Below are 10951 nucleotides of genomic sequence, written 5' to 3'. Positions count from 1 at the left end.
TTTTTTTTTTTTTTTTTTTTACACACAGTTGAGCTCTTTCTGCTTTATAAAAAACATGACAGTGTTTGGATCTCAACTCTGCCCAACTATACTGACAGAAAAACTGGGCTGTTTGGCTGTGGTAATACTGTGGCCGTGACACAGATAAGGTAAATATTCGCCTTCATTTCTGATCCTGGATTGCATACTTCCTCCTCACTTCTGTGTCTTGTAAGGGCGGTTAAAGAGCATGTCTGTTTTCTATCTGCACCAATCGTGAAAAGTAAAAGTGCAGCTCAGTCTGAAAGGCCAAAATGGAGGTGCAAAAATTCACAGTGGCAAACTTGACAAAACAGCAGGATATCCTCAGCTGTGCTTGGTGTGCAGCATCTCAGTGAGTAGAGAGTTGCAGGGCAAATCTCCCAGAAGATGGCGCTGGTACAAATACTCCTCAACCTGCAAGCTAATGCTGCGTACTTCGGGCAGCCGGAGCAGCAGCTGGCCAAACTTGTCTGAGTGTCCTGGATGACTACGTTGGGTGTGCTCCATCAGGGCCCTGTTCACCCTCTCTTGTGTCTGCTCCACCTGTCTGCGGTTCTGCACTGACTTCACATCTAAGGCAGAAGGAAGATAAGTGGCATATTCATCATTGGCACACCGACACATGCTCAAAGACAACTGAAGCTACAAGCATGACAGTAACACGAAGAGAAAAATGCACAACTACGAGTTCATAAACTTGATTAACAAGCTACACCTTATGTGCGTCTCATAATTAATGTACTATAAGCTCACCAGGATTGAACAGCACCAAGTGTTTGAGACAGACAAACTCATGTCTATCTAACTGGAGTGCCTTCAATTTGGACACCAGGTCCTGGGTTCTTGATACCAGACCACTTAGTGTCACTCCTGCTTGAGAGATGATGTTTGACACCTCGATCTGTATCAGAATGAGAAAATTGTGATCGGAATTAAAGCTTATGTGCAGTCTGAAATGATACATAATGTCCTATCCAAGGACATTTCTAGTGATCATAAGATATGCATTTTGTGCAGTTAGTGTTAACCTTTACCTGTTGTCCTGTGACCAGATATATGCAGCCCTCTTTGCCGTATGTCACCTGTCTACAGAGGTGATCCAGGACCAGCAGCTCACTCCAACAGCTCTGCAGCAGCACCATCTGGTCTTCCACCTTTGGAAGCATAAACATGTGTTTGATATTGTTGCAAATCAAAGGCTATGCCCTTTGACCTCCAGTGCCCAACACACAGCAAAGAGTAAACACCAGAGTTCTGCTGACACAGCAAATTACAGCTTTCTACTGCTATGAAGAGGTTTGTGTAACCTTATAAATCCATGATTCGTTACCTTGAGCTCCTTGAAAAGGGCACTGTTCCTGGCCCACTCCACCAGCCAAAACAGAGTCTGGTCTGCCATTTTACACATAATGCTGAATGTATTTAGGCGGTCATGTTTGCCACGGTTGGCCTGTTCTCTCTGCAGAGTGGCGACGACCTTGGCACACAGCTGGCTCTCCTCCTGGTCCCCCTCCAGGAGCTGGCTTAGGAAGTTGGGTGTAAGAGTGGCTGATGAGGCAGTGTCTGAGCTTTGGGTGGGAGCCTGGGAGAGAGGGGTGGTTGAGCTTGGTGTGGAACAGGGGGATGATGTTGGTGTACTTCTTGGTGTAAATGAATTGTTCGGAGTTGGGTGCACTGGATAGTTTGTTGAAGCCTGGCTGTAGCTAAAAGCCATTTCTCTTTTCTCCTGGAGGTGTCCAGGGAAGGTGCAGTGGTACAGTCCAGGATAGGGCAGGGGTGGAGGAGTGAGCACCCTGTCTGCATTCGTAGTACAGTCCAAAGGTATGGGCGCACCCGTCTGCCCAGTGCCAGAGGGATAAATGTGGGACTGATGAAAAGCATCAGAGGACAATGGAGCACCTGTGTGACTGCTCATAAGGTGAAGGTCATTTGAAACTGTGGGTTGGCTAATTTGGGTAGTTTCCATCTTAATCCTGTAGGGAGCAGTGTTTGCCTGGTGACATACTTTTTGCTGCTTCATCTGCCTGTCCCGCCGGTACAGAGGGCCAAATTTATTCCTGCCACCTCTCATGCGATCTGCTCTTACTGCTGTTGATGGAACATGAAACAAATTATCAAGGTGTTTCAACACATTTCAGACATTGCCATATTTACTTTACAAATCTGATATGCCCTCTTCCATTTTTATGGCTCGAATTAGCTCCATAAAACAGTCGTATGCATAATCATATGCACATACGGCACTGCTTTATGACTTTTTAGATAAACTGCATGGGAGAATAAAAACCTTATGAATGTTAGAGGAAAGCAAGGCACAATTGTGAAGCAGAATACAATTGCAAGGACGTGAGTGTATGTATGTGTTTCTGTGAAGGCTGGGGCTATTTACCTTCTCTCTTCATGCCTACCGCCAAACACTTTTGGAAGCGGCAGGAAGGACAGCGTTTCCTCTGTGAAAGGTTCATGGGGCAGCTCTGCTGTTCTGCACAGGTGTAATGCTTATTGTTCTGCACTGAGCGTTTAAAGAAGCCCTGCAGAGAGAGAGAGACAGAGAGAGACTGTAAACCTGTTGCTTCACTCTGCAGATTACAAGACAATATACAATATGTCTCATCATAGTTACAGAAATAATATATCTTAGTTCGACAGTAGTTGACTGTCGCTATTTGTTATGTACTATAACACCAAACACCTTATGGAACTGTTACAGAAAACATATTTTTTCACGGACAGTCCAAACTGTGTCCATTACCTTGCAGCTTTCACAAGTGAGCAGCCCATAGTGGTACCCTGACACTTTGTCTCCACAGACGGGACAGCTCTCCTCTGACTCTGGTCTGCCGTCTGGCTCTGTCTTTAACTCCCGAGCTGCAGAATGACACCGCAGTTGACATCAAATGTCAAATGCACAGCATTCCACAAACTTCTAGTACTAAAGGTGGCAAATATGGAACAAGGTGAGATAACAAGAGCTGATTGTTCAACTGAGATTGTTATGGTGACACGCCATACGTGATTCAGAAACTAGACCCTGCTCCAACCGTCTTTCCTGTTCCCTTTTCCTTTACTTTCCTTTACTCCTAGTAAAATAGAGATATGCTGAAGATGAGTGGACTTTCCACAATGTTGTATTTGGTTTGTTGGGAATTATTTGCAATAATACAAACAATAATACAACACAATATTTCATTTTTGCATCAGTGCAGGTAAAATCTCAAGTCAGTCACAGCAGATTGCTAATTAATGATATATCTGGGATGAAAACAGAAATATTATCAGATCTGACTTCAAGTACTGCAGAATGCTCTGGTTGAGTGCTTTGCTGCTGGTATGTAAGTATGTCATCTAATGTCATCTAATGAGGTTTATTGCTCAGCTGTTATGATAGCGAGCAGTCCAGGCCAGGATAAGGTACTGTTACAGACAGTACCTTATCACTCATCTTGACTTGCTTGACCATGCTCACAGACATGAACCTTACATAATTCCCAAAGATTACGGATTGTAACTTCCACAGAAACCAGTCTGTGCACCGCTTATGTACCTTTACTTCTGTAAATATGGATTTACTTTCAAGATAGATGTGATCAATATACTTTCTGTACTAATTCACAATGTAAATTTGCAGATACTGACTTTCAAAACACAACACTTAAGACATTGCTACCTGTATGACATTGCAAATTTGGACAGTTCTTTATGAGCCCTGCCTAAAAGAGCAGTATCTACCCATCTTATACTCACATGTTGATGATCCTTCCAAAGTTAACAGATCCTCTGGATAGCTGCCAGGATGGTGGACCAGAGGCTGCGGCTGCTGTGGGTGATAACCAGGTAGGTCCATTCTGACTGAGGGGACATGAGCTTCAGCGTCACTCCAGCCGTCTAACCGTCATTGTTGCAGAGATCAGGAGACCAGGTGGACATCGCAGGAGAGCCACAGAAAGGCCGGCAGGAAAGCCCAACAGCCCTGGTGGACTGATGGTTGTTCCAGGCCCACAAGCGGACTTTGATCTGCAGTGAGTGTCATAAAACCTCTCCTGACTGGCACTCCTACCCAGTCAGCAAGCCAGCCAGCCTCTCCATGGGAAACACACAGATGTCCACCTGCTGGAGTGTTACTGTCATGAAATCACTCCAGTATCACAGAGCCATCTTGGAGTTCAGCTGATAAGATAAGAGTCCACTTAAGAGTGCACAGTCAGAAGTACAGGCAATTCCTGTTCCTGTTGTGAGTTCCTGTTAATTCTTCGAGTTTAACATGAAATCTAAGTATTATTATGTATTTTAGCATTAGATGTTATGCAGTTGTGGAAGAAGTGCGCAGGTCCTTTACATAAGTACCAATATAACAATGTATAAATACTCATTACAAGTAAGAGAGCTTCATTTATATTTCTTCAGTAAAAGTACAGAAGTAGAATCCACAAAATGTATGGAAAGAATCAGAAGTGCAAATCATCCCTGTGCCTGGTATGTTATTATGTGTGACATTATTAGAACATTGATCAATGTATAAATAGCATTTCAGTGTTGCAGCTGGTTAAAGCAGTTAGTTTTCACCACAAGTAATTTAGTCAAGTGATTCCCAGGCTGAGGGTTCACAAGATAAGTAGGAGGCATTGTGAGATTGGTAATGAGAGAAATAAGACAAACTAAAGCTCAGCTCCACAAATGTTTTGTTATTTGACTTTTCTCCAGTGTTTGCTTTGTTGTGTGAAATATTGGGTAATTTTAACACTTTGGGCCTTGAACTGTAATTTAATTGAGCCATGTTTACAGGGGAAATCACTCTTTATTGTAACTGCTGCCAACTGACATCTAAAATGTGACACAAGGGGCCTGTACTGTGCTGCGTACTTCTTTTTAGTGAGTCACAGGCAAAGCATTTGGACAATGCATTCCTGTTCATCAGCTGATGATTAGATTTTTTTTTATGTATTGCTTTCAGGTTTTAAGCTGTCACACCAATGTAGTGGACCAAACAGAGTAATTTTCTCCACTGAAATTCAGTGCAGAAGTATAAAGTAGCAGACAATTGATATACTCCAGTAAATTAAAAATCCAAAAACTAGTAGCGTGTCTAATAGTAGCCACTCAGTGAAATCAGACACTGCGATCATATGGTTCCACATTCCCAGCCAATGCCTGAGATGCTTATATGACGCTCACAGTTACATCAAAGCGATAGGGCAAGGGTGCGCGGTTGTGACACATGCAAATTAGCTTGTAAATGGATTATGATGTTGATCAATAAAATAGTTTCCCTGCTATTTTTAGCAGCCTGATCGGCTTCTGACAGCCTCTCTTCTTTCAGAGCAGAGTTTAAAACATCATGAAACAAAAACAATCAGCAATACTTAGTGTATATTACTGAATAGCCTGAAGTGCTGGCAGTGTGTGTAACCCTGGAAATAATGACGTTCTTGAAGTTAGTAGCGCCATCTGGTGGCATTTTAGAACAATTCTGCTCTAAACTGCAGTGAGTCCGGGTGGATCGTCTTTGGCAAGCTTCGCCTTTTGTTGAACCAACTGCTTTAGACTTTTGGAATAGGTCCAAAGTGGAGGCCTTTGATTGGAAAAGCACAACCCAAAGAAATGAATGCAAAAGGGTAACTTTATTGAACACACCAGAAAACCATCAGACAAGCAAGTGTAAAATCATTTTCAGAAGTATGGCAGATTCTTTCAAAATCATCACATTGTTTAAATGTGTGCTCTCACTGGCAGGCTGTTTATACGGCACATTACGACATGAAGCAGCGTGACTTGAAGCTATAATATCCCTCCACATACATACACCGTCTGCTGTAAGCTGTTATTGCATGGGGCTCACAAAATTCAATTCCCCAATTCCTCACTGCTGGCACACTCCGGGTCACCCTCAACGACAAACCACACCTCATTGTGCCTGTTAAACCACGTCATTGGACTACAAGAAACACACACACACACACACACACACACACACACACACACACACAAATAGAAATTTAATGCAGATTGTAAAATCACCATCAAATTTTGATAGTTTACTATTTAATACTTTTTTCTTTTGGATTATCACTGAGAAAATTACGCTGATTTGTTTACCTGTTATATCCAGCAGCATAGTGGAAGTCTTTTTTGTACTTTGCACCAACTGAGTCCAGGTCAGAGGTCAGACTGTAAGCTTGGTTGCTGTCAGCCAGGCCCGTCATCCATCCTCCGTAGCTCCGTACATACACTTTCATGTCTGGCGTTTTTTGGATGTACACCTACAAGTCAGCAAAGTTTCATCATCTGCCAGAACTGACTGCAAATTCTGAGTCAAATGAAGGTTACTGTCCTGACATTTTGCAGAAAAGCTCACCTTATCATCAGTAGGTTTGGGGGGATTCTTCTGATATTCAGCTGGCAGCAAGAAACTCATTGTGTAGACACCCGATTGCCAAAACCCCTTGTCAGCTTGTACTTTCATCAGAACAGGAGCTGTCATTTCAATTTTCTGTTCTGAAGAGAAACATTAAGAAAGTACAACTTTTTTTTTTTTTTTTTTAGAAATGTCACAAATAGAAAATACAAAACAAACAAAATGTTCTGACTTGTTTAAAATCCAATAAAACCACCAAACCATGTCCGGTCTCTGATCTAAATACAGTAATTATGATGTTAGGTCAAAGGACATTTTAATCTTAGCTGGACCGCATGGTCAAGCAGAGGTTGGAAAAACAGGTTTTAAATAGTATGTTCCTACCAGGCTGAAGGAGTTACACAAAGATCTGCATGTGAAATCTCACATTCCTTCTGAAGACTTTAAAACTTTCTTATCAACCATTCTGAATGCAACTTGTTTTGTGCAATGCATCATGCGTGTGCACGGTGTGCTGTTCTGATTTTCTTCCTTATCTTGTATATGTTAATCCTTAAAAAAAAAAACATGCACAAATGAGTGGACACAAACACACACACGCACCATTCTCATTGGCGCCAGTGATGTACTTATACAATCGTTTGAAAGCTCGCATTGATGCTATCCCCATGAAGAAGGACGACTCCTCGGTTGCAACCCAGTTCACAGAGCGATAGCGACGGACCTGAGGTACACGAGCAGACACAGAGGAGTGAGCTTTTTCTCAGTTTCTTGCCTCTGAAATGTGAAAAGGTTTTTCCTCACCTCATATTGGTCATTATCACAGATCAGATCAAACATCAGGCATTGTTCTGTTTCAAAGCAGTACTTGGCCTGCGATGAGTTTCTGTGTAATTAGAGCAGAAGTTATTAAAAAGACACACATGGAGGTCTATGAGGTAATAGCAGTAATCGTCTTTGCAAAGATATAAAAAAAAATGTGATCAATATCTATGATTCCTCATGTGTCGATCAATCTAGGAGCTGATTAGTAAAATCTAACGACTTGTGGAAGCAACAGTTTTCTAATAACCAACAACTCAATGTAAAAACATTTCTATTATCTACATGAGTTAAAACATTAATGCAGCAACCTACTCAAAACTGGGAATTAAATTCAAGTTTCTTACCCAATTCTGGCCTCAGCTGTCAGTATCAGCAGAAAGCCAACAAGCCCTGAAAGATAAATCCTGAGACACACAGTGACATCCAGTGAAAAGAGACCATTTTTCACACAAGATTTAAGCTTAGTTCAGACACCTAGAAATTTCTGTTCAATGATTAGCATCTAAGACAATCTGTACAAAAGACTGGACTTACATTGTGGCAGACGGTTGGACTCTGTGAATCTGAAAATTGTATCACTGCAGTCCAGCCCAAAGCAACTATTTATTCCAACTCTAGTTATGAAAACAAAAACTGGCCACTCCCTGCACCCATAACACAAAGCAGACAATGCAGTGTTACACCCAATGAGAAGGAAGCCTGGCACAAACAGAGGGTCACGTTTAACTGTGTCATAGACATGTTTTGTAACCTCTTTAACCAATAACATCTCTGTAATGTAGATGAATTCTAGCAGATCTGGTTTAGCAGCACTGTGACAAATACTGAAGCAACATTCAGTGCAGGTGCTGATCTCTTTTAATGGTCTGATAGAACTACCTGCGTTATTCTGTGAGTCTGCTTGTGCTCCTGTGGGTGACATGATGACAGTAAGGAGAGGTGTATTTGTACACAGAAGACTTTATCTCTGTGGTATTGTCCTTAACACTGGAAACATGCAAAAAAAATTATTTTTTTCCCCTAATTTTTATGTTCAGTACAATGTCTTTATCATGGGTGTGTGCAAACCTCCTTTGTTCTGTCTTAATATCAGTAAACCTTTAATAGAGAATGGGAGGTAAAATAGATGAATAACCTTTAGATACACCTGTACAGACCAATGCAATCCATCACACCTATTCTGAAATCATTTTTATTTTTATGATTCCTATAATGTAATAATTGCCAGTCAACCTACAATCTAATGATCAGAATAAGTGAGCAAAAAAAGTCGGACACACGTTTTAAAAAGAATAAAGAATCAATAAAGAATCGGCTCAGTGCAAAGCCACATTAGGTTTGTAACAAAACATCATGCGAGGCAGTGGCTCATGTTTCTTCTGAAACGCCTACTTCCCACGTAATATTATTTACCATCACATTGTATACTATGTCCTAAAGGTCCACCTTGGCTCTGTTACAAACGGTCTGACAGGAACAAATAAGAGGCTCACACTTAAATGATGGACTAACCATGTAAGAATTCATGTCACAAGAGAATTACTGACATTGTCCCTTTTGTGGGTGCAAACCACGCAATAGCTGTTTTGTCCCTGCAGAACATCAAATCCTCAGAGTTTGTTCCCAGCTCAAGAAAATGCATTCAACCACGAGACAAAGGGTCCGATCACACCCACACGCACAGCAGGTGAGAGGGTGAGAGGCTACAGGGAAAACACTTAAACTATTACAGCTGTTCTAAAATCCGTTACTCAAAGGTGTTACGGCTGATTTTGTGGAAGGGGGTGTTAGAAAAAGCATCATTGAAATTATAATAATACAAAAATTCAAATCTCAAACAAAAAACGCAAAATCAATAATATGATCAAATTACATTTGAAATAAACCAAACTTCCTAATTTTAATAAAGTTAGAGTCAAAGTTTTAATGTGTGGCAAACAAAGGCAGGAAATTGTATTCCGTAAGTGCATCCTGCTGCACCTTAATTAATGCCTGAAGTGGAGGTAAACCCCACCTTCCTTTTCAGCTCCATAAGGGACACCATCATCACTGTTTTTTGTAAGTGAACGCTGAATAGAAGTAATGGAGCCTGAGTTGAACTGTAGCTTAGAATTAAAAGATTTTCCTCTTGTGACAAAGCATTTAGGAGGACACATGAAACTCTGCCTCAGGCCTCAATCCAGCTCTCACGCATTCCCATGCTCACGTGTTGCAAACACATCTTTGAGCTCTTTTCCTTTCGAATAAACTTTCCTCTCAATAAATATTATATTTAATGAGCAAAAAAACCAGCTGACTTATTATGAAGCAGTCATCAGAGTCATCAGTTGCTTGCTTTTCGTGTCCTGAAACCTCTGTCCAAACGTCTGAAGGAGTTTTCACACTCGGCAGCATACTCACATGTGGTAGCAGGCTTTTGTTCTTGCAGAGTGGGAACATGCAGTGTTTCCTCTTTCCAGGTGCACTCCACTCAGCTTTAATGCTACTTAATGTCACATTTTAAAGCAGAGAGCTGAAAGCTGTCTGGAGCTGGAGGTTCAGATCTGAGAAGTTCTTGGTAATGTCCTTCATGAAGGCCGAACCACAGACACTGAGTGTCCACAGCAGGTTTTCTCTTCATCTCTATGAATGATTCCACACAGATAATTTTACTTTGTCTGGTGTAGGCAAACGCGTCTGCCAAATGACTAATTGTTAGCAGCTCCACAGCAGCAGTTTCAGCTTCTTCGCTGCTTGTTGGGCATCCAAACTCTGCTGAAGAGCCTTAACTTTATCCGGGCGCGTTTGTCCTCGCAGCTCATCCAGTTCACCATGTTTTTAGCTGGAATGACTCTTGAAATTAGCCCTTTTCATCGCTCATCGCTGCAATCTCACCTCTAAAAAACTAACTTCAACATAATGGATGTTTACTTCAACAAAAACACAATCCTTTGTCCATTGCTCATGAGAGGCGCGACGCTCCGCACTCACTCCGATTTTGCTGACAGGCGCCATGATGCATTAACGTGAAATCACGTGCTCTACGACGTCTTGTTGCATTCAAATACCGCTCGGAAGAACATGCAACTCAATCGTTGTATGTTATTTTTTAATCGCTGAAAAAGTCCTACTTTTTTTTTTTTTTTTTTTAGAATTGCCCCGCTGGACGGATCTCGTACCCAACGTAGCTCCGTAATTTGCGTGCATTGTGCAACATAAAATCAGATCATGATTGCTCACAGAATGATGGACAAAAGTCAATTATTGCCTGACTTCTGTATTGAAACGACAACACCTTGTTTTGCTGCCGCTTAAACCACGTTTGCTGTTACCACCAGCAAGAGCAGAGAGCGGTTGTTCTTCCTTGCGAAATTACTCTGCAAAACCCATGTGGTCCTTGAATGCATCGATAGTTTGAGAGGATTTAAATTCAGGAGTATTTTCCGCCCTCCAGTGGTCACTCTGATGTATTGCAGCATATTAAATCTGTTGATATTAAATTAGTATGGAACACATATTTATTTTAATGACGATGAGATGACGACAACAACAACAACAACAACAATTACACACACACACACACACACACACACACACACACACACACACACACACGCACACACACACACACACACACACACACACACACACACACACACAATAAAAGTAGGTTTACACAAAGCTGGTATCAGTTTAGTGCCACTGTGGGGAATGAACGATTGACTATATAATTACATGTATTTACTGCCATCTTGTGGTCACAGCGGGGAACGG

At 41.6% G+C, this 10951-nt stretch overlaps 2 protein-coding genes across 2 annotated transcripts; both read right to left on the bottom strand.

Moving 5' to 3' along the window:
• Window positions 1-345: 345 nt before the first annotated feature.
• On the bottom strand, window positions 346-3865 carry nr5a5 (nuclear receptor subfamily 5, group A, member 5). Its single transcript, XM_076751917.1, has 7 exons — window positions 3766-3865; window positions 2774-2889; window positions 2411-2552; window positions 1352-2109; window positions 1056-1175; window positions 775-922; window positions 346-593 (listed from the first exon to the last, which is right to left on the bottom strand). Exons 1-7 carry the CDS (start codon window positions 3863-3865, stop codon window positions 346-348), a joined length of 1632 nt encoding a protein of 543 aa, XP_076608032.1.
• A 1755-nt stretch (window positions 3866-5620) lies between these two features.
• soul5 (heme-binding protein soul5) lies at window positions 5621-7801 on the bottom strand. Its single transcript, XM_076752928.1, has 7 exons — window positions 7733-7801; window positions 7543-7602; window positions 7178-7259; window positions 6977-7097; window positions 6374-6513; window positions 6115-6278; window positions 5621-5953 (listed from the first exon to the last, which is right to left on the bottom strand). Coding segments are annotated over exons 1-7 (660 nt in total). The 5' UTR covers window positions 7735-7801; the 3' UTR covers window positions 5621-5862.
• Between the last annotated feature and the right edge of the window lie 3150 nt (window positions 7802-10951).

Source organism: Chaetodon auriga, chromosome 16, assembly GCF_051107435.1.
Source record: "Chaetodon auriga isolate fChaAug3 chromosome 16, fChaAug3.hap1, whole genome shotgun sequence".
Taxonomy (NCBI): Eukaryota; Metazoa; Chordata; class Actinopteri; order Chaetodontiformes; family Chaetodontidae; genus Chaetodon; species Chaetodon auriga.
This window is presented reverse-complemented; position numbering and strand designations above follow the sequence as displayed.